This window comes from Oncorhynchus masou, chromosome 29 (assembly GCF_036934945.1).
Source record: "Oncorhynchus masou masou isolate Uvic2021 chromosome 29, UVic_Omas_1.1, whole genome shotgun sequence".
Classification (NCBI taxonomy): domain Eukaryota; kingdom Metazoa; phylum Chordata; class Actinopteri; order Salmoniformes; family Salmonidae; genus Oncorhynchus; species Oncorhynchus masou.
In genome coordinates this window covers 81,447,034-81,473,088 of record NC_088240.1, presented here as the reverse complement: position 1 = coordinate 81,473,088, position 26,055 = coordinate 81,447,034, and the positions used below count along the sequence as shown (strand labels likewise).

The 26,055-nt window shown below is 47.4% G+C and overlaps 3 protein-coding genes across 4 annotated transcripts; all 3 read right to left on the bottom strand.

Annotated features, from left to right (window-relative positions):
- Positions 1 to 179: 179 nt before the first annotated feature.
- Positions 180 to 5,917, bottom strand: LOC135521339 (protein S100-A1-like). Its single transcript, XM_064947256.1, has 3 exons — positions 5,846 to 5,917; positions 856 to 1,021; positions 180 to 779 (listed from the first exon to the last, which is right to left on the bottom strand). The coding sequence occupies exons 2-3, from the start codon at positions 1,018 to 1,020 to the stop codon at positions 618 to 620; spliced, it is 327 nt and encodes a 108-aa protein (XP_064803328.1). The 5' UTR covers position 1,021; positions 5,846 to 5,917; the 3' UTR covers positions 180 to 617.
- A 7,706-nt stretch (positions 5,918 to 13,623) lies between these two features.
- LOC135520731 (protein S100-A16-like) lies at positions 13,624 to 20,644 on the bottom strand. Of its 2 annotated transcripts, none has more exons than XM_064946495.1 (3): positions 20,443 to 20,644; positions 15,328 to 15,452; positions 13,624 to 14,286 (listed from the first exon to the last, which is right to left on the bottom strand). In XM_064946495.1, the coding sequence occupies exons 2-3, from the start codon at positions 15,445 to 15,447 to the stop codon at positions 14,128 to 14,130; spliced, it is 279 nt and encodes a 92-aa protein (XP_064802567.1). In that variant the 5' UTR covers positions 15,448 to 15,452; positions 20,443 to 20,644; the 3' UTR covers positions 13,624 to 14,127. The 2 variants fall into 2 exon arrangements, with proteins under 2 accessions (XP_064802567.1, XP_064802566.1); XM_064946494.1 differs by having other exon boundaries at positions 15,328 to 15,449; positions 20,443 to 20,641.
- Positions 20,645 to 24,969: 4,325 nt separating this feature from the next.
- Positions 24,970 to 25,763, bottom strand: LOC135521338 (protein S100-A11-like). Its single transcript, XM_064947255.1, has 2 exons — positions 25,635 to 25,763; positions 24,970 to 25,104 (listed from the first exon to the last, which is right to left on the bottom strand). Exons 1-2 carry the CDS (start codon positions 25,761 to 25,763, stop codon positions 24,970 to 24,972), a joined length of 264 nt encoding a protein of 87 aa, XP_064803327.1.
- Between the last annotated feature and the right edge of the window lie 292 nt (positions 25,764 to 26,055).

Below are 26,055 nucleotides of genomic sequence, written 5' to 3'. Positions count from 1 at the left end.
ATCCCTGGAGAGTCTCTCACTCTGCTCCCATCTGCTGGCCAGACTGTGTTACTACTCCTCTCCATCAGAGAGACTGGGTGAAATGAGGAATATCCCAAACATACACACAAAGTATCCAGAAACCACAACAATACTCCACGACAAGCTTTGGTCAAATGTCATGTTTATTCTATCGAGGAGGAACAGTTTAACAATGAACGAGAAATGAACAGGGGGTTTACGAAAGGAATGAAAAGATAGAGAAATTATATTCACATATTCAAAAATGACGTTTAATGACGTTAATAATGATGACTTAAACTCTCCACATTTTCACTCTGGAATAAACTTCTCTGTGTTGGGTTTGGTTTGGATTGAGATGGCACACACACTAAACACAAAAACACACTGCCCAGGGTGCAAGGATGCATCTATGAACATCTCAGAGTGTGTGTGTGCATGTGTGTGGTATGTATGGTGTGTGTAGGTCTCTGTTATTAAACTGTAGACATTAAGCCTAGCCAGGATTTGAGTGGAGATGTCTCATAATAATTGTCCTCCTCTCCTCAGTGAGTGAGTGAGTTTGAGAGAGAGAGAGAGAGCATAGATATGTGTGAGTGTACGAGTGTGTGTTGTGTTCACTTCTTCTCCCCCTTGTCGTTGTACTCCAGGAAGAAGTCGTTGCAGGCGACGGTGAGCGCCCCCACCAGGATAACAAACTCAGTGAAGTCCACCTCTCCATCATTGTTGGCATCCAGGTCCCCCATCACCTTGTCCACTGCTTCCTTGTCCTGGGCATTCTGGGTAAGGGAGAGAGGAAGACTTTTACGCTGTGTGTCTGTGCGTGTGTGTCTGTGCGTGTGTGAATCTCCTTACCCCCAGGTAGTTGCCCAGCTCTGCAGAGAGCATCACTTTGAGCTCTGCTCTGCTCAGGGTGTATTTGTCGCCCTCGTCTCCAGAATACTTATGGAAGGTCTGGATCATCAGCTGCATGGCAGTCTCCAAGGTGGACACATTCTCTGTTTTGGTAGGGTTAGACATACTACAGAGGTAGAAAGACAACATGGTTAGGATAATGAGTAGGTGTTTCACATTGTAGTAGGACATCAAGTGATGTAGCCTGTGCAGAGTGTTTGTATTTTCTCATGGAAGCTGAGCCAGGATCAGATGGATCAGTCAAACACACTGTAGAGAGCAGTGGAGGCTGGTGAGAGGAGGACATCTGACAATAATGGCTGGAATGGAGTGATATCAAACACATGAAACACCCCCCCCCAAAAAAATGTGTTTGATATCATTCCATTCCGGACATTATTATGATCCATCCTCCCCTCAGCAGCCTCCACTGGTACAGTATCAACTGAGTTAGCACCATGTCTGCTGAGCACGGCAGGACAGATAGGACGAGAGAGAGAGGGATGGATGAATAGACAGAGAGAGCTGCTTGTTCCTCAACCCTGTCTAGTTCCTGAATTAGTCACAAGTTTAATGTCATCCTACCCAACATCTGAAGAACTACAAACCCCAAGAGCCCTACTACATTACAAAAGCCCCAGACAGTTAGCCATGGAGTATGATGATGATTGATGATTAGTTTCCCCACTTAAGGATAAGTTGATCCTGAATCTGTGGGGAGCCACATTGAGACACTGTAATGGAAAGGAGATAGTGAGCAGGATATGTGAACCCCAGCCTTCTGATAAGAGTGAAACTCACACCAGGTAGAAACACACCTCGCTCTAACTCTAACCCTGTCTCTAACCCTATAGCCCTGTCCTGTCCAAACCAGTACAGGAGGAACTGGGACCATAGGAACCTGAGCTAGCCTCCATCCCACCCCTCCATCTCTTTATCCTACCCCTCCATCTCTTTATCCCACCCCTCCATCTCTTTATCCCACCCCTCCATCTCTTTATCCCACCCCTCCATCTCTTTATCCTACCCCTCCATCTCTTTATCCCACCCCTCCATCTCTTTATCCCACCCCTCCATCTCTTTATCCCACCCCTCCATCTCTTTATCCTACCCCTCCATCTCTTTATCCTACCCCTCCATCTCTTTATCCCACCCCTCCATCTCTTTATCCTACCCCTCCATCTCTTTATCCTACCCCTCCATCTCTTTATCCCACCCCTCCATCTCTTTATCCCACCCCTCCATCTCTTTATCCCACCCCTCCATCTCTTTATCCTACCCCTCCATCTCTTTATCCCACCCCTCCATCTCTTTATCCCACCCCTCCATCTCTTTATCCTACCCCTCCATCTCTTTATCCCACCCTGCCTCCATCTCTTTATCCTACCCCTCCATCTCTTTATCCCACCCCTCCATCTCTTTATCCCACCCCTCCATCTCTTTATCCCACCCCTCCATCTCTTTATCCTACCCCTCCATCTCTTTATCCTACCCCTCCATCTCTTTATCCCACCCCTCCATCTCTTTATCCCACCCCTCCATCTCTTTATCCTACCCCTCCATCTCTTTATCCTACCCCTCCATCTCTTTATCCTACCCCTCCATCTCTTTATCCCACCCCTCCATCTCTTTATCCCACCCCTCCATCTCTTTATCCTACCCCTCCATCTCTTTATCCCACCCCTCCATCTCTTTATCCTACCCCTCCATCTCTTTATCTCACCCCTCCATCTCTTTATCCCACCCCTCCATCTCTTTATCCTACCCCTCCATCTATTTATCCCACCCTGCCTCCATCTATTTATCCCACACTGCCTCCATCTATTTATCCCACACTGCCTCCATCTCTTTATCCCACCCTGCCTCCATCTCCTTATCCCACCCTGCCTCCATCTCCTTATCCCACCCTGCCTCCATCTCTTTATCCCACCACTACATCTCTTTATCCTACCCTGCCTCCATCTCTTTATCCCACCCTGCCTCCATCTCCTTATCCCACCCTGCCTCCATCTCTTTATCCCACCCCTCCATCTCTTTATCCCACCCTGCCTCCATCTCTTTATCCTACCCTGCCTCCATCTCTTTATCCCACCCCTACATCTCTTTATCCCACCCCTACATCTCTTTATCCCACCCCTCCTCCATCTCTTTATCCCACCCCTACATCTCTTTATCCTACCCCTCCATCTCTTTATCCCACCCTGCCTCCATCTCTTTATCCCACCCTGCCTCCATCTCTTTATCCCACCCTGCCTCCATCTCTTTATCCCACCCTGCCTCCATCTCTTTATCCCACCCTGCCTCCATCTCTTTATCCCACCCTGCCTCCATCTCTTTATCCCACCCTGCCTCCATCTCTTTATCCCACTCTGCCTCCATCTCTTTATCCCACCCTACCTCCATCTCTTTATCCCACCCTGCCTCCATCTCTTTATCCCACCCTGCCTCCATCTCTTTATCCCACCCTGCCTCCATCTCTTTATCCCACCCTGCCTCCATCTCTTTATCCCACCCTGCCTCCATCTCTTTATCCCACCCTGCCTCTCTCTCTTTATCCACCCTGCCTCCATCTCTTTATCCCACCCTGCCTCCATCTCTTTATCCCACCCTGCCTCCATCTCTTTATCCCACCCTGCCTCCATCTCTTTATCCTACCCTGCCTCCATCTCTTTATCCCAGCCGTCATCTCTAAATATCTCCATCCCACCCTCTACCTCTCCATCCCACCCCTCTACCATCTATCTGTCGATCCCATCCCATCCCACCCCTCTACCTCTCCATCCCACCCATCCACCATCTCTGTCGATCCCATCCCATCCCACCCCTCTACCTCTCCATCCTACCCCTCTACCTCTCCATCCCACCCCTCTACCTCTCCATCCCACCCCTCCACCATCTATCTGTCAATCCCATCCCATCCCACCCCTCTACCTCTCCATCCCACCACCTTCTATCTGTCGATCCCATCCCACCCTTTTACCTCTCCATCCCACCCCTCTACCATCTATCTGTCAATCCCATCCCATCCCTCTACCTCTCCATCCCACCCCTCTACCATCTATCTGTCAATCCCATCCCACCCCTCTACCTCTCCATCCCACCCCTCTACCTCTCCATCCCACCCCTCTACCATCTATCTGTCGATCCCATCCCATCCCACCCCTCTACCTCTCCATCCCACCCATCCACCATCTCTGTCAATCCCATCCCATCCCACCCCTCTACCTCTCCATCCCACCTATCCACCATCTCTGTCGATCCCATCCCATCCCACCCCTCTACCTCTCCATCCCACCCCTCTACCTCTCCATCCCACCCCTCCACCATCTATCTGTCAATCCCATCCCACCCCTCTACCTCTCCATCCCACCCCTCTACCATCTATCTGTCGATCCCATCCCATCCCACCCCTCTACCTCTCCATCCCACCATCTCTGTCGATCCCATCCCATCCCACCCCTCTACCTCTCCATCCCACCAATCCACCATCTCTGTCAATCCCATCCCATCCCACCCCTCTACCTCTCCATCCCACCCCTCTACCTTCTATCTGTCGATCCCATCCCACCCTTTTACCTCTCCATCCCACCCCTCTACCATCTATCTGTCGATCCCATCCCATCCCACCCCTCTACCTCTCCATCCCACCCATCCACCATCTCTGTCGATCCCATCCCATCCCTCTACCTCTCCATCCCACCCCTCTACCTCTCCATCCCACCCCTCTACCTCTCCATCCCACCCCTCCACCATCTATCTGTCAATCCCATCCCATCCCACCCCTCTACCTCTCCATCCCACCCCTCTACCATCTATCTGTCAATCCCATCCCATCCCACCCCTCTACCTCTCCATCCCACCCCTCTACCATCTATCTGTCAATCCCATCCCATCCCACCCCTCTACCTCTCCATCCCACCCCTCTACCTTCTATCTGTCGATCCCATCCCACCCTTTTACCTCTCCATCCCACCCCTCTACCATCTATCTGTCAATCCCATCCCATCCCACCCCTCTACCTCTCCATCCCACCCCTCTACCATCTATCTGTCGATCCCATCCCATCCCACCCCTCTACCTCTCCATCCCACCCATCCACCATATCTGTCAATCCCATCCCTCTACCTCTCCATCCCACCAATCCACCATCTCTGTCGATCCCATCCCACCCCTCTACCTCTCCATCCCACCCCTCTACCTCTCCATCCCACCCCTCTACCTCTCCATCCCACCCCTCTACCTCTCCATCCCACCCCTCTACCTCTCCATCCCACCCCTCTACCTCTCCATCCCACCCCTCTACCTCTCCATCCCACCCCTCTACCTCTCCATCCCACCCCTCCACCATTTATCTGTCGATCCCATCCCATCCCACCCCTCCACCTTCCCTTCGCACCCCATCCCTTCCCCACCTCTCCATCTTACCTCCATCTCTCCCACCCCTCTTCCCTGACCACTCTACTTCTTTCCCTACAATTACATTTACACTGTTAACTTTATTCCAACAGAAATCTGAGGTCATATAGGAAAAATATAGATTTGCCTCCTTTGAGCAAGATATTTATATAAACAGAAAATAAAGAAGAAAGAGAAGAGTTAGGTCAGTCAGGACAGAGGAAAGACAACAGGTCAGAAACTCTATAGAGGCTAACATCACACCGGAATAGACCAGGGAATAGACATGAAATCACCAAACACACAGAGTAGTGAAGTCTACAGTACAGGCTGTGTGCTTTCCCCTCTCTGTAAAAGTTATATTGACGTTGTTTAGGGTTACAGCAACGCAAACTTTGTATCATTGTCTCTAGATCACAAACAGCTGAAATATATTTCATCTGCTACACGTTTTACCGTGCTAGACAGAACTACCTCCTGAAGAGCAGAAGGGCTGAATTGTTTTGCCTGTTGCTGAAAAATTGCATTCATTCCTGAGTCAACCTTTCTTCCTTACCTGAGCAAAGGAGGAGTGCTGGCCTGCTGTTGGACACGTAGAGGGAGAGTAATGAAGAACGGTGAGGAGAGGGAGAGGGACAGCCTCTTAAATACTTCTCTCCCTCCTCCCACTCTGCCTCTCTCCCTCCACCCACTCCACCTCTCTCCCACTCCACCTCTCTCCCTCCTCCTCCTCTCTCCCTCCTCCCACCCCGCTTCTCTCCCTCCTCCCACCCCGCTTCTCTCCCTCCTCCCACTCCGCTTCTCTCCCTCCTCCCACTCCTCCTCTCTCCCTCCTCCTCTCTCCCTCCTCCTCCTCTCTCCCTCCTCCTCCTCTCTCCCTCCTCCCACTCCACCTCTCTCCCTCCTCCTCTCTCCCTCCTCCCACTCCACCTCTCTACCTCCTCCTCTCTCCCTCCTCCCACTCCACCTCTCTCCCTCCTCCTCTCTCCCTCCTCCCACTCCACCTCTCTCCCTCCTCCTCTCTCCCTCCTCCCACTCCTCCTCTCACTCCGCCTCTCTCCCTCCTCCTCTCTCCCTCCTCCCACTCCGCTTCTCTCCCACTCCACCTCTCTCCCTCCTCCTCCTCTCTCCCACTCCATCTCTCCCTCCTCCTCTCTCCCTCCTCCTCTCTCCCTCCGCCTCTCTCCCTCCTCCTCTCTCCCTCCTCCTCTCTCCCTCCTCCTCCTCTCTCCCTCCGCCTCTCTCCCTCCTCCTCTCTCCCTCCTCTCACTCCGCCTCTCTCCCTCCTCCTCTCTCCCTCCTCTCACTCTGCCTCTCTCCCTCCTCCTCTCTCCCTCCTCTCACTCCGCCTCTCTCCCTCCTCCTCTCTCCCTCCTCCCACTCGACCTCTCTCTCTCTCTCCTCCCACTCCGCCTCTCTCCCTCCTCCTCTCTCCCTCCACCTCTCTCCCTCCTCCCACTCCACCTCTCTCCCTCCTCCCACTCCACCTCTCTCCATCCTCCTCTCTCCCTCCTCCCACTCCGCCTCTCTCCCTCCTCCTCCTCTCTCCCTCCTCCTCCTCTCTCCCTCCTCCTCCTCTCTCCCTCCTCCCACTCCACCTCTCTCCCCCCATCCACCACCCCTCTCTTCTTCCACCTGTTGCTCCTCTTCTCTGTCCCATCCCCCCCGTCTCCTCTCCTCCTTCTCTGTTTACACGACAGACACCTGCCTTCCTGTGATGGACAGATAAGATCCATCCTTCATAAAAGCTGTCAGACGTGACACCACATCACTACCTTAGGATGATCACATTTACATTATTAGTATCAAATATTACCCCCTCTGGTGTAACATACTCATTACTGTAGAGTATGGTACAGTATGGTATAGTGCTTGACCTAGTGTCGAGAATACTGGAGAACACTCTAGCAGTTTCACCTGTGAGAGATGTGAATTAAATCTTAATGAAATCATGAATTATCCTTAAAGAAGTTTTTGAGAAAGCCAGGGAGATGAGGAGAGGGAAAGCAGAAGAGGAGAGGAGCAGAGGGAAAGCAGACGAGGAAAAGAGGAGGAGAGGGGAGCGATGTGGTGTAGCCTATTTATCCACTTTGGCCACAGAGACAAGGTACAGAGAGAGCCACAATAATATAATAATAATAATGGAGCCAAGGTACAGAGAGAGCCACAATGGAGCCAAGGTACAGTGAGAGCCACAATGGAGCCAAGGTACAGTGAGAGCCACAATGAAGCCAAGGTACAGAGAGAGCCACAATGGAGCTAAGGTACAGAGAGAGCCACAATGGAGCCAAGGTGCAGAGAGAGCCACAATGGAGCCACGGTGCAGAGAGAGCCACAATGGAGCCACAATGGAGCCAAGGTACAGAGAGAGCCACAATGGAGCCAAGGTACAGTGAGAGCCACAATGGAGCCAAGGTGCAGAGAGAGCCACAATGGAGCTAAGGTGCAGAGAGAGCCACAATGGAGCCAAGGTGCAGAGAGAGCCACAATGGAGCCAAGGTGCAGAGAGAGCCACAATGGAGCCAAGGTGCAGAGAGAGCCACAATGGAGCCAAGGTGCAGAGAGAGCCACATTGGGGTATCACTTACTGTCTCAGTCAGTGTGCATAGGCCAGGAGAAGCAGTGAAAGTGTGTTTAGATAAACAGGAGAAGCCTTGGAGGAAGGTGAGAGGTCCTGCTATGGAGCCGACAATATTCTTTCAAAGATGCATGCCATCCACAAGATTAAAATACAGACCATCTCAATACTTATACTCTGAAATAGAACATATTTAATTTACAGTTTTCCACAGTTTTTTACACATGTTTGCTGACTAAACACAAAACTCTACAAATCTGTAGCAATAGCAAACACTGCATTCAAAACTGTTATTGCTTTCCATAATGTTTTTTTTGCATCAAAATGACACACGAGCCATATGAATAGATCTGTCAACAAACCAACAACACACTGATGTGCTCAACACAAAACACTGAATATCCCAGCAGTAGGTTTATGATGTGCTCAACACAAAACACTACTATGAATATCCCAGCAGTAGGTTTATGATGTGCTCAACACAAAACACTGAATATCCCAGCAGTAGGTTTATGATGTGCTCAACACAAAACACTGAATATCCCAGCAGTAGGTTTATGATGTGCTCAACACAAAACACTGAATGTCCCAGCAGTAGGTTTATGATGTGCTCAACACAAAACACTGAATATCCCAGCAGTAGGTTTATGATGTGCTCAACACCAAACACTACTATGAATATCCCAGCAGTAGGTTTATGATGTGCTCAACACAAAACACTGAATGTCCCAGCAGTAGGTTTATGATGTGCTCAACACCAAACACTACTATGAATATCCCAGCAGTAGGTTTATGATGTGCTCAACACAAAACACTACTATGAATATCCCAGCAGTAGGTGTATGCCTTTTGCATTGTCAGTGTTACACTGGTTGTAAAAGATTGTTACAGTAATGTATACCTACTCAAATATACACATACAAATGCAATACAGTAACAAAAACGTTGTCATTTATTTCCAAAATGCGGTATTTTTGAACACTTTGTCACGTCCTGACCTTAGTTCCTTTTATATGTCTCTGTTTTAGTGTGGTTAGGGCGTGAGTTGGGGTGGGCATTTGATGTTTTTGTTCTATGTTTTGTATTTCTGCTTTTGGCCTGGTATGGTTCCCAATCAGAGGCAGCTGTCAATCGCTGTCTCTGATTGAGAACCATACTTAGGTAGCCTGTGTTCCCACTATGATTTGTGGGTAGTTGTTTTCTGTTTTGTGTGTCACCTGACAGAACTGTTTTGTTTCTTCCTTCCACTTTGTTATTTTGGTTTTATGTGTTCAGTTTAATAAATGAACATGGACACTAACCACGTGCATATTGGTCCGATCCTCCCTACTCCTTCTCAGACGACGAAGAGATTCGTTACACACTTGTGTTTTGTATGTAACACTTTCTGTACCCAACAGGAGAAAAACAGGAAAAACATTCAGAAAGACAAAGGGTTTTCTGTACAAAAATGAAAGTGGCTCATTCCTTTAAAACTCTAAAGACAAAACACATGCAAAATGTAAGAAAGAAAAACATTAGGCTACATCCTGCTGTAATGTCTGCTTCAAACTCACATCCTCAAACACGTAGATCCCCTGAACGCAGCTCCAGATCCCAATCACCTGAATTCTAGTCACCTGTATGTCATTATCACACACTATTTAGTTCAGTTCTTTGCACCCCATCACTGTGAGGTATTGTTTGTTTTGTGACACACGGCTTGCAGAGCGCTGTGGTGCCCATGATCAGCTTCTCCTGTGTATGATAGTTTTTGTCTGCCTCACTAACCACGACTTTTGCCTATTCCCTGCCTATCGGATTTCCTGTTCTCTACCTATTGCCTGATCTCCTGGACTACGTCATTAGCCTTCTCCATGCCTGTACTGTTGCCCTTTTGGACCCCCTGTGTATGACCTTCTGCCTGCCCCTGGACCCAGCTACCAGCTTCCTCCTGTGTATGACCTTCTGCCTGCCCCTGGACCCAGCTACCTGCCTCCTCCTGTGTATGACCTTCTGCCTGCCCCTGGACCCAGCTACCCGCCTCCTCCTGTGTATGACCTTCTGCCTGCCCCTGGACCCAGCTACCTGCCTCCTCCTGTGTATGACCTTCTGCCTGCCCCTGGACCCAGCTACCTGCCTCCTCCTGTGTATGACATTCTGCCTGCCCCTGGACCCAGCTACCCGCCTCCTCCTGTGTATGACATTCTGCCTGCCCCTGGACCCAGCTACCCGCCTCCTCCTGTGTATGACCTTCTGCCTGCCCCTGGACCCAGCTACCTGCCTCCTCCTGTGTATGACCTTCTGCCTGCTCCTGGACCCAGCTACCCGCCTCCTCCTGTGTATGACCTTCTGCCTGCCCCTGGACCCAGCTACCTGCCTCCTCCTGTGTATGACCTTCTGCCTGCTCCTGGACCCAGCTACCCGCCTCCTCCTGTGTATGACCTTCTGCCTGCCCCTGGACCCAGCTACCTGCCTCCTCCTGTGTATGACCTTCTGCCTGCCCCTGGACCCAGCTACCCGCCTCCTCCTGTGTATGACCTTCTGCCTGCCCCTGGACCCAGCTACCTGCCTCCTCCTGTGTATGACCTTCTGCCTGCCCCTGGACCCAGCTACCTGCCTCCTCCTGTGGTCCTATGCAATAAACAACGCTTGAAACCAGCGCTGTCTCCCCTCGTGTTCATTACACCTGCCTCCTATTTTGGTCTGGCCACAGCACCTCATCTACATCACAAGCAATGTTCTCCCTGGCTAAACAGCGGGGAAAGAATCTTCTCGGATCCAGCCACCAAAAGCCCCCACATCAACTTCACCACATGCATCATCCATTGCCTGGAGAAGAGGCGTGTGAGGGGATGGCGGTCATACACCTTCCATCACCATGCCGAAAAAAACTGTTCAATTGTGTTTAGGATTTTTTTTACCTTTATTTAACCAGGCAAGTCAGTTAAGAACAAATTCTTATTTTCAATGACGGCCTGGGAACAGTGGGTTAACTGCCTGTTCAGGGGCAGAACGACAGATTTGTACCTTGTCAGCTCGGGGGTTTGAACTTGCAACCTTCCGGTTACTAGTCCAACGCTCTAACCACTAGGCTACCCTGCCACCCCATGGGGAATATGGAGGGAGGTTGATGGACCAGAGCAGCCCGGTGGAAACTCACATTGTCCCAGATGACAACATACCTGGGCTGCTCTGGTCCACCCCTCTGCTCGGCTGGAATGAGGATGCCATGTAGTGTGTCCAGGAATGTGATGAGAAGGGCGGTGTTGTAGGGACTAAGGTTGGCATGGTGATGGCTGACGCCTTACTGGCTAACGGCTGCACACATGGTGATATTCCCTCCACGCTGTCCAGGGACATTTACAATGGCCAATAATGTTCCGTCCCCATCCCCTTCTAGAGCAGTCAATATGGTGAGGCACAATATACTGGATTACAGTACTGTAATGTGTATATACAGTGCTGATATGATGGTAAATTCACAGTATAGTACTTACTTGCTCATATTCATAGTGCTGTTCTTTAACCCTCTCTGATGGCGACCTGTAGACCTGTTTCATCAGGATTCAGTTGCTCTGTAACACACGGGCCAATGTAGACAAGCCCACCTGGTGAATGTTACTGAGTATTGTGTTGTCTGAACTGATATGGTTCTGGATGTCTCGTAGGATAATGGCATTGTTTGCCACCACCACGGTCTCCTGTTCTGGTGTGAACAGCCGCTGTCTTCCACCATGGCCTGGCCATCTCTCAGTTCTGCAGAAGATCCACAAATATGATGACATTACTGTAACGTTGGGCAACAATCACTGAGTAACATAGGCCTACTGGTATGTCAGACTGCAGTATACATAAAGAGCATAGTGTCGATGGTATGTAACTTACCGATTGTCATTTCTGAATGTACAGATGATAGATGCAACCGTGTAGCAGCTCAGGTTGGGCTGAACTCTCTGCCCGGCCTCCCTCATACTCAACCCATGGTTGAGCACATGGTCAACCAATATGGCCCTAATCTCATCTGAGACAACTGTCCTTCCTCGTCCTCTTCCTCTCACTCCTTCACATCCAGCTCTTGCTTCACCATTGACTTCCATTTTCCATTGACTTCCATCTCATCTGTGGCCTTTTATAGCACTAAAGCTCTGATTTCTAAGTGAACAATTCAGCAACTAGTGTTTACACCTGTGAGGAGTGGGTGTAGCCAATTGGTTTATAGAGCTTGCAATTTTGCAGACTTGGTTTAAGGATTTGGTACATGAGTTTCAGGTTTCGGTGATTGTGTTTCAAGTTCCAATTGTAGCGTGTAAACAATTGGGGAAAAGTAATCTGTCATTCTCAAGCATCTGCTCAGTGAACTGTGCCTGCTCCCCTCAGGGTGTGTGGTGTGATGACCTTGTTGGCTGGGCCTGGTCCAACAGCTGCCCTGCTTGGCCTGGTAGTGTTTCCAAATGCTGTGTTGGACCCACTGATTGGTAGCAGCCAATTTCAGCTGGTGATTAGGTTAAGGCCTGAAACAATGGTTCTGCCTCCCAGTAGGTTAGATGGTAGTGGTTATTGAAATGAAGTGCAGAACATGTTGGAATGGCATTAGGGTAATATAGGAGCTCCAGAGGGGGTTTCTAATGTAAACAGCTCAGCAGACCGGAGGCTGTGGTTAGCCTAGTGGGTGTGTGTCTGGCCTGAGGCTGTTTGAAAGGGAAGCTGGTACCTGATACAGGATCAGAGGGTACTAGCTGAATGGAGACAACACCCTTGACAGGCAGCCATGCATAGTTATCACTTCTGTAACACACACACATATACACGCAAACAAAATTACACACAAATCCTACATTCATACAAATGCACAGCTATTGTAATAATGTATATTTTAACAACAACTGCACTCCACAAACCAAAACAGCAAAGTAATATGTCTCCTTGTTTGTCTGTGCTGTTTCTTTGACCACGCCTCAGGCTTATACAACCACTGAATTGTATAGTGTCTGGGCACGTCATGTTTGTTAAGTCTGAATGTTAATGTAACATACAGTACTTACATCCACTACAGCTCTGAGGCTGCTAGACCCGGGGGAGTGGAGAGTAGGATTGTAGTGTATAGATCTGCCTGTATTACAGTATAGACTTATCTCTCCCTTGTGCAATGCAGCATTGTATTCTGTTGACAGAAGATGTGTGTATCCTCGCTGTGCACAATAGGTGGTGTTGTATATTGGTGTCCAATTTCAATATTCTGGTGCATCGTGAGCAACGGAGCGGGACACGACAAAATTTAGAAGGGGCCGCTGGTGTCCATGGAAGCAGGTATCAGTGTATTGGTTCTATAAGGTGTGTGTGTGTCTTCCTCATGACACAGGGCAACCTGGAGAATGTCATTTAGAAAGACTTCTGCCTAAGTTGTTGCCTCTCCTTGTTCGGGCGGTGCTGGGCGGTCTACGTCACCGGTCTTCTAGCCATCATTGATCCATTTTTCATTTTTCATTGGTTTTGTCTTGTCTTCCTACACAACTGGTTTCAATCCCATTCATGACCTGTTCTGTATTTAACCCCGTTTCCCCTCATGTCTTTGTCAGAGATGGTTTATTATCATCGTGTTGTTTGTATTGGTGCGCGTCGGGTTCTCGTACCCACTTTGTTCTTTGTATTTTTTCATGTTTTTTTTACGTCATTAAACTACTCCATTTTACCAAGATAAATTGTCCTGCACCTGACCTGCGTGCCACCTATACACACACCTAGGACAATGTTAGAGCAGTGAAAGAAGACACGACTTTAAAACATTGCCATGGCATTTATTTCAACATGATAACAAACCATTTACTGTAGAAGTGTTGATTTAGAGTAGTTATACTAAAACATGTGAACTGTTAAACTTAATGTAAAAAAAATGCCTTCATAAAGTATTTATAAAACCAGTAACATTGTTATAAATGAGATGAAGATTGGTAGTGTAAGCATATAAAATATGTTGAGATGAAGTTAAGTCTGATTATGTAGTGATTATGTAGTGATATACAGCCAAGGGAGATTGACAGGTCTATGAGCCTCTATAGGTACATGGGGCCTTATGGCAGTGTTCTTCAATTCTGGCCCTGTGGTCACACACACTGTAATCAATCCCATCAAAGCCTTCACGAGTTTCCTCTGGTGTGTCAGTGCTGGAATGGAACTAAAGCCTGCACACCCTGAGGGTCACTAGGACCAGGATTGAAGAACCCTGCCTTACAGACTGCATAAGACATCTTATAGAGTGTCTATGAAACCATATGCAGTTCCTATGAGGCAGGTGTGTTGTTGGCTGCAGTCCTCTGCTCGCTGAGGGTGTTTGCCACGTAGCCAATCAGAGTCATGTATTCCTGGAAGCTGACCTTCCCATCTTTGTTCTCGTCCAATCCCTTACGCATCTCCTTCACTGCAGAGGAACTCTCTGTTCCCTATGAGGTGAGAGGGGGAGAGAGGAAGAGAGTGGGGATACAGAGAGAGAGAAAGAGTCTATCATTAAAGATTGCTTCCCCTATAACACCTGGTGCTGATTTGCATTATGACTAGGGTTGAGGCTCGGGTTTAACCGGGACGCGAACACGAACCTAGGGTCACGGCTCGGGTTTAACCGGGACGCGAACACGAACCTAGGGTCACGGCTCGGGTTTAACCGGGACGCGGACACAAACCTAGGGTCACGGCTCGGGTTTAACCGGGACGCGGACACAAACCTAGGGTCACGGCTCGGGTTTAACCGGGACGCGAACACAAACCTAGGGTCACGGCTCGGGTTTAACCGGGACGCGAACACGAACCTAGGGTCACGGCTCGGGTTTAACCGGGACGCGAACACGAACCTAGGGTCACGGCTCGGGTTTAACCGGGACGCGAACACGAACCTAGGGTCACGGCTCGGGTTTAACCGGGACGCGAACACGAACCTAGGGTCACTGCTCGGGTTTAACCGGGACGCGAACACGAACCTAGGGTCACGGCTCGGGTTTAACCGGGACGCGAACACGAACCTAGGGTCACGGCTCGGGTTTAACCGGGACGCGAACACGAACCTAGGGTCACGGCTCGGGTTTAACCGGGACGCGAACACGAACCTAGGGTCACGGCTCGGGTTTAACCGGGACGCGAACACGAACCTAGGGTCACGGCTCGGGTTTAACCGGGACGCGAACACGAACCTAGGGTCACGGCTCGGGTTTAACCGGGACGCGAACACGAACCTAGGGTCACGGCTCGGGTTTAACCGGGACGCGAACACGAACCTAGGGTCACGGCTCGGGTTTAACCGGGACGCGAACACGAACCTAGGGTCACGGCTCGGGTTTAACCGGGACGCGAACACGAACCTAGGGTCACGGCTCGGGTTTAACCGGGACGCGAACACGAACCTAGGGTCACGGCTCGGGTTTAACCGGGACGCGGACACAAACCTAGGATTAGGGTTGAGGAGTAGTGATACAAGGACAGGTGGAACTTACAGTCATGACGTTGCCGAGCTGTTTATTGACGAGGCCCTGGAAGTCCTTATCTCCGAGACTGCCCTTCCCTTTGGCAGACTTCAGATACACTTCTACCACTGTCTGGATGGCCGACTCCATAGCTACTGGGAGAGAGGAGAGGATGGGGGGTGCAGAAAACTCTAACATTTAGACAATTGAATGCAGCAACTGTTTCACTGGAACTAGCTGGAACAGTTAAGACAAGGTACACTCTTAGAAAGAAAGGGTTCCTAAAGAGTTCTTCAGCTGTCCCCATAGGAAAATCATTTTTGATTCCACATAGAAAACTCTGTGGAAAGGGTCCTGCATGGAACAAAAAAAGGTTAGTCAATGGGGACAGCTGAAGAACCCTTTAGGTTCTAGATAGTACCTTTTACTCTGAGTGTAGAAAGAGGATGTCAGAATAGAGGAAAGAATGGAAGAGAGGTGAGGTGAGGTAAACAAAGGAAACTAAGGATAGAGAGAGAGAGAGAGAGACGGGAGGAGTCTGAGGTAAACAATGGAAACTAAGGATAGAGAGAGACGGGAGGAGTCTGAGGTAAACAAAGGAAACTAAGGATAGAGAGAGAGAGAGAGACGGGAGGAGTCTGAGGTAAACAATGGAAACTAAGGATAGAGAGAGAGAGAGAGAGACGGGAGGAGTCTGAGGTAAACAATGGAAACTAAGGATAGAGAGAGACGGGAGGAGTCTGAGGTAAACAAAGGAAACTAAGGATAGAGAGAGAGAGAGAGAGACGGGAGGAGTCTGAGGTAAACAATGGGAGCTGTGATGTCTGATGGAGAGAGGGATACCTGATCACCATAAGCCAACAGAAGGCTATGGGTTCACATTACTACAGCTAAGACCTGTCTGTTACACTCTCATATATATATAGCTACCCTACCCCCTCTACTGTATCTCTAACCCCTTCTCTTTTAACATTAGGGTGATGTCCTGAGGGTAGGTTGGGTGATGTCCTGACGAGGGTAATGATGATGGGTGATGTCCCGAGGGTAGGTCGGGTGATGTCCCGAGGGTAGGTCGGGTGATGTCCCGAGGGTAGGTCGGGTGATGTCCCGAGGGTAGGTCGGGTGATGTCCCGACGAGGGTAATGATGATGGGTGATGTCCTGACGAGGGTAATGATGATGGGTGATGTCCTGACGAGGGTAATGATGATGGGTGATGTCCTGACGAGGGTAATGATGATGGGTGATGTCCTGACGAGGGTAATGATGATGGGTGATGTCCTGACGAGGGTAATGATGATGGGTGATGTCCTGAGGGTAGGTCGGGTGATGTCCTGAGGGTAGGTCGGGTGATGTTCTGAGGAGGGTAATGGTTATGGGTGATGTCCTGAGGGTAGGTCGGGTGATGTCCTGAGGGTAGGTCGGGTGATGTCCTGAGGAGGGTAATGATGATGGGTGATGTTCTGAGGAGGGTAATGGTGATGGGTGATGTCCTGAGGGTAGGTCGGGTGATGTCCTGAGGGTAGGTCGGGTGATGTCCTGAGGAGGGTAATGATGATGGGTGATGTCCTGAGGGTAAGTCAGGTGATGTCCTGAGGAGGGTAATGGTGATGGGTGATGTCCTGAGGGTAAGTCAGGTGATGTCCTGAGGAGGGTAATGGTGATGGGTGATGTCCTGAGGGTAAGTCAGGTGATGTCCTGAGGAGGGTAATGGTGATGGGTGATGTCCTGAGGGTAAGTCAGGTGATGTCCTGAGGAGGGTAATGATGATGGGTGATGTCCTGAGGGTAGGTCGGGTGATGTCCTGATGAGGGTAATGATGATGGGTGATGTACTGATGAGGGTAACCCTCGAGCCCCAACCCACAGGTAAATCTCCCATCTGACAATGTCACACCTGAATGCACACACACCAAAATGCATGCGCATTCCCACAAACACACACACCTGTCCCCTGGGCCTAGGCCAATTAGGACTGATCTTGCATTAGCCTAATTAGTATGTGAGTGAGAGCAGAACACACCCATGTTCTGATGCCAGCTGTAGGATTCTGTTTCATATCCCACACATACACACTATCCTGTTTGAGTTCCGCTGTAACTAACACATTAGCCAACCACAGACCCACACCGCTGGACATCTGTCATCATCTTCATCCCTCATCACTATTTCACCAGCCTGCGGGTGTCCCTAGCCAGACATCTTCTCTGCACATCGCCCATAATTAGGAGACGCTGTGTGCGGTCCTCTGTAGCTCAGTTGGTAGAGCATGGTGCCAGTAACGCCAGGGTAGTGGGTTTGTATGCACGCATGACTAAGTCGCTTTGGATAAAACAGTGCTAAATGGTATATATTATTATAATCAGGGATGGGCACCTGAACCCTTTTGTAGGCCCGCGGATCAATCTCCACACATTTTTCAGGAACTCAGTCAGGGTCTCAACTTACTGTTGAGAGTTACAATAGTAGAACAGACCAGGTGACATTTCTAAATGTGGTTGTGCATCAGCAGTTTCTCTTGTTATGTCAGTCACTCCATTAGCCATGTCAGCTAAACATGTTATATTGGTAAATGAGTCTAGCGGCCAGCTATCTAAACGTGTAGTAATCATGGTCAAATGACCGACCGGGACCCCGATGTATAATCAGATGAAATTAATATGAAAAACAGAAAACATTGGTCTCATGGCATGTGTAGAATCGCAGGAAATTCACTCAAATAATTTTGTTTAGGGCCCCCAAAAGGCTGGCTCTGACTGTATGTGGGTATGGATGTGGGTACGCAGACCCGCAAGCTACTGTGGCCCTCATGATTTCTGATTTTTGGTGGCCCCCACCCTTATTATATGTTGTGTGTGTGTGTGTATGTGTGTGTGTGCCCTAGATCAGAGTGATTGATGAGAAGATCGATCCATGAGTATCTTTTTAGACCCAAACAGAGGATGTAATGAGACTAACTGGTGTGAAACCAAGCTGCCCGGGCTGCACCAGAATACAGAACAGAACCCTGGACAGGACTCGGTCAGCGGGAGGGAGGAGAGGAGAAGTTAAGAGAAGAGACAACAGAGTTCAATAAGGTGACACTAGTTTGGTGTTTTATGTTTGAAGCAATGACTTGGGAAAACCAGGTCAGCTCAGGCTCCAACAATACTTTAAATATATTTTTTCAAATTTAACCTTTATTTAACTAGGCAAGTCAGTTAAGAACAAATCATTATTTACAATGAAGGTCTAAACTGGCCAAACCCGGGCGACGCTGGGCCAGTTGTGCACCGCCCTACGGGACTCCCAATCATGGACGGTTGTGATACGGCCCGGAATCAAACCAGGTTGTAGTGACACCTCAAGCACTGAGATGCAGGGCCTTAGACCGCTGTGCCACTCGGGAGACAGACATGTTTAATTGATGTTTAAAAAACCCCACTAAGAATTTACGTTCACATCCAACGTGTGCAAGAAAAGTTAGGAGTTACTTTCAACTATTCAACGTTATTTAGGTAGTCTACACAAATGACTTTGGAAGCTGAATAATGTTTATGTGTTGACATGATATCTCAGTTGAATCTAACAGCTTGTTTCCATAGCTAAGCAGCGTACAATAGAGGCATGTATCTGGGTGGTAGACTTGATCTGACTGAAGTGAATTTCCACCTGTATTCCACTAGGAGACAATGTTCAGGCAGGAAGTGTAGGACTGTGGCTTCACTTTTTATGTCAATATCCCTCTATGTTTAGGTTAATGGCATGACGTTGAAACAATCACTATGTAAAATATGCCCAATCAAATATGAAACTCAACGTAATTTAATCCATATTGAATATGATGAAAACTATTATTTATGTTTTTAAGTGGAATTCAACAGGATTTCAACTTATACATAGTTCTGATTATGTCGGAATTAGATTGATGTACTGTAACAACCTTTGTCAGGTTAAATGTATTTAGGTTGAAGTTTTACCCACATTTCAATGCTTCCAATGCAGGTTGACTTTTTTCAAAATGTTCCATGTTGATTCACGTCACAATATGTTGGCAAATAATGTTGAAACAATGTTAATTCAACTAGTGTGTGCCAAGTGGGTAGTGTGTTCTATAAAGCATTGTGGGTTATACCTGGCTTGACCTGGGATGTCAGGGCTTGCAGGTGATCATCCACCTGAAAATGTAGATATCTTTCTCCTTTCCGAACACATTTAGGGGATAGATACAATCATGTGGCAGCTTGAATATGGCGGAGAGAACTTGCTTCAGTCGAATCAGGATACTTTAAAGGGCGTTGGGTGGGTCACAGCAAAGTTTGAGAAACACTGCTACAGGCCTAACTACATAAATGGGCAGACTTTCACACAATAACTTATTTAGAGCCACGTCTACTCACTCTCTCCATGCCTATGAACTGTGAGAAGCTCGGTTCAGTGGACTCGTTTCACCTGCATGAGCTTTGATTATTTCGATGGCCAACCAGAATCAATCAGCGGGGTTGTGATGTGTTCAATAACTTACCAGGTGTGACTGGTTCACTTCCGCAACTATACCTGCATGGTGCTGTCAACGCCGTTTGCCACAAGCCATTTCTCCCCGCGCTATTAAATACACCTTGGGTTGTCAGTCGACTCACTATACCAACGTCTTATCGTTCGTTAATAATTCAGTGTGAGCTGTCCTTGCTGCTGTTCCACAGGGCCACGGTCGGTGTTGAGGTTGTAGACAGACTCGAACGAATGTCATTGTCCACAAGCTTGTAACTACAACAACTACCGAACCGTTCACTCGTTGGCTCGTGCATAATTTGAGACGATTGTGGGTAGCCTACCCACCGTGGTTTTGCGCCCCCCCCCGCCTTTAGCCGAACTAAACTAAGACTGACAGGGAAAATAAAGACGCGCCTTCTGGTTTGTCCTGAATTGTAAAGGGGTTGAGGATTGGGTTACCGACAAGGAGAAGCCGATCCCTGTGCTATCGTGCTTGGTGGGTTTCGGACAATAGATCCGCTCGCAAACTATACATTATACATCATCATGTTCGAACGGAGGAACATTTTCTGGGAGGCCCATTTGGATCCATCAACGCAATGGCCTATTTGAGTCAACGGAACTTTAGACAAACAGGCTAGGCTACATACTTCATTTTTACTTTATCTACTCACCGTTAGATTGTGAATGAGAAAAAAACAAATGTGCTCGATGTCAATTATCTTGTCCAGGCTCTCTCTGTTTCTCAGTCTTTCAGGCACTCTTCTCAAGGCTCAAACTTGATCAACTAGTTGCACTCAAAAGAATCTCTTCCGTGATAGAATTTTTCTTCACCAAACTTTTTGTATTGTGTCACAGAAGGGCGTGTGCCTGGGAAAGGGGGCCGTGTGCCTGGAAAGAGCAAGGGAGATAGACAAAGGGGGAAGGGCTGCCAACAGATTCATGTTAATAACTACTCTACGATATGAAACGTTGATTTGAACCTTCTGATCAACTAGTGGGTCAGGCGGCGCCCCACTGTCTGATTCATATCGCGTAATTTCTGAGGATTTTCTCGATTATATCGACTGATTGGTTCTGAATGGGGTTACTCTATAGTTTGCCAGTTATTTTATGTTCATGTTTACAATAGATAGTTTATTGTAGACTGTTGTATTTAGATTTTTTTATTTTATTTGTAGTCATATGGTAAACTCAGGTATGCTATTATGAACCCTCCACAAAATGTAAAAAGTAACTTAAAAATGACTTTCCACAGATCAATGTTAGGGATGGCTCAAATATTTTGGCCACCACATTGCATCAGCATCTTGAGTGTGCAAGTTTGAACAGGCAATAAGGTGTGTGTGTCTGTGCATGGTAGTAGACCGAGTCATATTTCCACCACACCCTTAAAGTCAACATCAGTTCGAGTTTATTCAACCACATTGCTCAGAAACACAAACCATAATGTATAATTATTCACAAAGCAAGGAGAAACTTAGTCATGTAGAACTCACAGACAGATTCATTAAGAACATATTCACAGCCATGTTTTTAGTCAGTTTGCTATTTACAAGTAGGCTACATTCTCCCGTGGCATGTATTCATGGATGCCAAGGGAAGCCAGGCTTCCCCAAGAAATTGACCAAAAAACAAGATAAAATAATGTATATTTTGTCTCTCTGTGTTTCATACGTTTTTTTCCTTCATTTCACAAGAGGTTGAATGGATCTCACCGAAGAAAGCAACCAAGCGAGCAAAACAGTGCCCCTCTGTCTCTGTATGTGTAGCCCATATATCTGATGCTGTCTCGTCAAAAAGAGAATATTGTTGCCGCCTGTAGCATTGAATGCAAGGGAAGCGAGTGAGCATTTGGATTCCCTTGATTAAAAAAAATTACACAATGAAAGCCAATCAGCGTTGAGATAAACTAAGTAAACTCAGCTGTGGGAAGCCAGTTTGGATTTGGCTTCACACCAATCACATCACATCAAAAGCCAAACGTCATTGACAGAAAAAACTTGAATTGTTGCATCTCGTTGTGTTGTTGTCCTCTGGTGGCTGGCTAGCTAGCTAAAATTGTCCCTTTCCTAAAATAGCCATGGATGGAGAGGGATTTGGACTTGTGGTTTTACTTACAGTGCATTTGGAAAGTATTCAGAACCCTTAACCTTTGCACATTTTGTTACGTTACAGCCTCATTCTACACACAGTACCCCATAATGACAAAGCAAAAACAGGTTTTTAGAAATGTTTGCAAAAAAAAAGAAAAAACTGATCACATTTACACAAGTATTCAGACCCTTTACTTAGTACTTCGTTGAAGCACCTTTGGCAGCTATTACAGCCTTGGGAATGATGGTACAAGCTTGGCACACCTATATTTGGGGAGTTTCTTCCATTTTTCTCTGCAGATGCGCCGGGGTGTGTCAGATTGAATGGGGAGTGTCACTGCACAACTATTTTCCGTTCTCTAGAGATGTTAGATCTTGTTCAAGTCCGGTCTCTGGGTGGGCCATTCAAGGACATTCAGAGACTTGTCCCGAAGTCACTCCTGCATTGTCTTGGTTGTGTTCTTAGGGTAGTTATCCTGTTGGAAGGTGAATCTTTGCCCCAGTCTGAGGTCCTGAGTGCTCTGGAGCAGGTTTTCATCAAGTATCGCTCTGTATTTTGCGCTGTAAATCATTCCCTCGATCCTGACTAGTCTCCCAGTCCCTGCCGCTGAAAAACATCCCCACAGCAAGATGCTGCCAGCAACATGCTTCACCGTAGGGATGGTGCCAGGTTTCCTCCAGACGTGACGCTTGGAATTCAGGTCAAAGAGTTCAACCTTGGTTTCATCAGACCAGAGCATCTTGTTTCTCATGGTCTGAGAGTCCTTGAGGTGCCTTTGGCAAACTCCAAGTGGGCTGTCATGTGCCTTTTACTGAGGAGTGGCTTCCGTCTGGCTACTCTACAAAAAAGTCCTGATTTGCGGAGTGCTGTAGAGATGGTTGTCCTTCTGGAAGGTTCTACCATCTCCATAGAGGAACTCTGGAGCTCTGTCAGAGTGACCATTGGGTTCTTGGTCACCTCCCTGACAAAGGCCCTTCTCCCCCGATTGCGTGACACCTCTTGCACTGAAATGCATTGCCTTAGTCCGCTGCGGCACTCAGAAGCACCATTTAAGAATGATGGAGGTCACTGTGCTCTTGTGGGCCTTCAATGCTGCAGAAATGTTTTGGTACCTTTCCCCGGATCTGTGCCTCAACACAATTCTGCCTTGGAGCTCTACGGACAATTCCTATATGACCTCATGGCTTGGATTTTGCTCTGACATGCACTGTCAACCTTGGGACCATATATAGACAGGTGTGTGCCTTTCCAAATCATGTCCAATCAATTGAATTTACCACATATGGACTCCAATCAAGTTGTAGAAACATCTCAAGAATGATCACTGGAAACAGGATGCACTTGAACTCCGTTTCGAGTCTCATAGCAAAGGGTCTGAATACTTACATGAATAAGGTATTTCTGTTTTTGTAATACATTTGCAAAAATGTGTAAACCTGTTTTTGCTTTGTTATTATGCGGTATTGTGCGTAGATTGATAAGGAACATGTGTTATTTAACCCATTTTAGAATAAGGCTGTAACGTAACTGAAAACTTTCAGAATCCACTGTGATTCTGTGTTCTGGCCAATGATTATAATGGCCATTCTGATCCAACCATAGTCATACATTGTGCCTGTGGCCTGAGAGGATGAGAGTTCAATGTAGCTAGATGTAGTAGGCTAAAACAAGCTGACTAGTCGTTGTAAGGCTAGCAAGCAAGCATTTTAGCCAGCCTATAGGACAACAACAACTAAAAGCATATAGTGTAAGACAAAGTCATAGACAGTTTCAGCAACATGAAAGAGAGGAAGATAGCATTGGTGTGTCTACAAGTAGGGTGAGTCAACATGTTTTTTCCTCCTTACGCACACACACACACACACACACACACACACACACACACACACACACACACACATTAAGTTGATTAGACTAAATTGTTTTTGGAATATTTTAGTTGTCACTGTATTAGACTAAGCATAGGTGAGTTGATGATGTTGAAATGGTGCTGGAATAGTGGAGGCTCCTGTTTTCTTTGTGATTTGCATTAACTCTCCGGTGTTCTAAATCAATAGTTGTTTAGTAAATGTCTAAAACAAAATGTCTAAAACATTAACTTGCTTTACCATGCTGTAGGTGATGTTACTGTACATGCAATATGCTTTGTGGACAGAGGACGCTATCCGGGGGGGGTTTGGTTGAATTTATTCTGCCACTGTCTCGGCCTTAGGCCTATATATATCACTGTGTCAAGGCATATGAACTAACAACAGGTTATAGAGCAAACAACGCAGTTATCACAACACATAGGTTGTAATATGGCTTTTATTTTTCTGTCTTGGCTTCTTCATTGATTTTACCCACTCACTGCTACTGATTCTCCCTATAGCCTGGGAGCCAGATATTCTGCTGCTTTAGCCAACTCCTTCCCTGCTGCCATACCAAACATCATAGCAATCATCATTGGCTGAAGCAGTAAGACTGACATCCAGGCTATGTCCACAATTCTTTACTCCTGCCTAGTGCCAATACACTTAATGGTGTTTTTCTCTTTCATTCCTATAGCCTCCTGTTCATTTGGCAAGAGGTACAACCTCCTGGAAAACACTAGCAGTCTCATTCACAACAGGGCCAGAATAAATTCTACTTACACACCAAGTTCTACATTTACACAGACAATGCAGACATAGTCCGATGCCATCACTGCTCTGTGTGTGTGTGTGTGTGTGTGTGTGTGTGTGTGTGTGTGTGTGTGTGTGTGTGTGTGTGTGTGTGTGTGTGTGTGTGTGTGTGTGTGTGTGTGTGTGTGTGTGTGTGCAGTATTAGTTTGGCAAGATATAATTATACTTTCAAAACAAGTAGGGAATTCTGGCTGCAACAGAAAGGGATAGAGAGGAGAGAGAAAGAAAGAGAGGTAGGGAGAGAGAGAGAGAGAGTAAGGTCAGGTAGTCATAGATACTATAGTTGTATGATTCATCCATGTTTTATTTTGCTGGACCAATCCTCCATAGCTTTAGCAAACACTTGACAATTTAGAAACACAACATGGGGATAACCATATCACTAGAATAAGTGATCATATGTAATCATATGGTAGTAACAGAACAGGACATGGAGACATCCTATTGGATAAAGCCGCCGTGTTGATTTGCTAGTCGTCCAATCAGCTGCCAGAACTCCAGGAAGGTGAGCTCTCCGTCGTTGTTCTCGTCAATTGAGTCCATGAGTCGGTCGATGACAGCTGGGTCATCAGCGTTCTACAGGGGGGCAATAAGGGCCGTCAGAATCACTAGTTAAGAGGCTTCCTTTCCTCTTCTCAGATTCAGAACCACACTGACTGATCTGATTGTGCTTGTCAGAAAAGCCATGTGATGAGAAGAAACCTTTCTACCATCTGTGGTCATGAGAAGGGAACAAGGAAATTAAGCTATTTGATGGGTGTCACTATTTGGCCATTCTAGAAAGGATGGCGGTACAGCACTTTACAAGCACAAATGTCTATTTTAGCATGGCCATACTGATACACCACAGGAGGCAGAGGGTGGAAGGACGAGAGGCATCTCTGCAGTCTATGTCCCCATCTAGAGGAAATTAAGTGGACCACAAACTAATGTTGTGGCTCACCAACCCTGCTCCTAGAGAGCTAAAGGGGGGACGCTTTTGTTACAGCCCAGCACTAATCATCAAGCTGAATCAGTTGTATTATAGCTGGACTGGAATAAAAGCCTGCGATCACTGGTTATAGTATTACTCAAATGTTACCACAGTATAATTAACATGTAATTACCTTAACGAAGTTGGGGAGTTGTGTTTTGACCAGGCTCTGGAACTCATCTCTGCTCAGTGTGTCTGAGGATCCATCACTTCCAGCAAACGCCTTGAACTGGGACACGAGTACACCAATGGCTGACTCCATCACTGACAGAGAGAGGGAGGAAGAATGGAGAAGAGGTAGTGTTCTAATGGGACTAAACAGAATACAATACAGACACAGAGGAGAGGTTATTGAACTGAAAAATCATAAATACGTAGATAAAATTACTACAGACCAAGTCAGGTCAACGACGGCATTGAGAAAAAACAGCAAGTGTTACAGAGGAGAGAGAAAGAGACGGGAGGACAGGAGACATTAAACAGAGAGGGAGATAAAAGATGTATATTCAACTTATAGAGAAATATGGAGGTAGATGAGAATGATTAACTCACCT

Excerpts from the sequence above, each read along its gene's own strand:
- LOC135521339 (XM_064947256.1), bottom strand. The coding sequence starts at position 1,020 with ATGTCTAACCCTACCAAAACAGAGAATGTGTCCACCTTGGAGACTGCC. Across the intron at positions 780-855 it reads AGCTGGGCAACTACCTGGGG|AATGCCCAGGACAAGGAAGC; the intron begins GTAAGGAGATTC and ends TCCCTTACCCAG.
- LOC135520731 (XM_064946495.1), bottom strand. The coding sequence starts at position 15,447 with ATGGAGTCGGCCATCCAGACAGTGGTAGAAGTGTATCTGAAGTCTGCC. Across the intron at positions 14,287-15,327 it reads AGCTCGGCAACGTCATGACT|GGAACAGAGAGTTCCTCTGC; the intron begins GTAAGTTCCACC and ends CTCACCTCATAG.
- LOC135521338 (XM_064947255.1), bottom strand. The coding sequence starts at position 25,763 with ATGGAGTCAGCCATTGGTGTACTCGTGTCCCAGTTCAAGGCGTTTGCT. Across the intron at positions 25,105-25,634 it reads AACTCCCCAACTTCGTTAAG|AACGCTGATGACCCAGCTGT; the intron begins GTAATTACATGT and ends GCCCCCCTGTAG.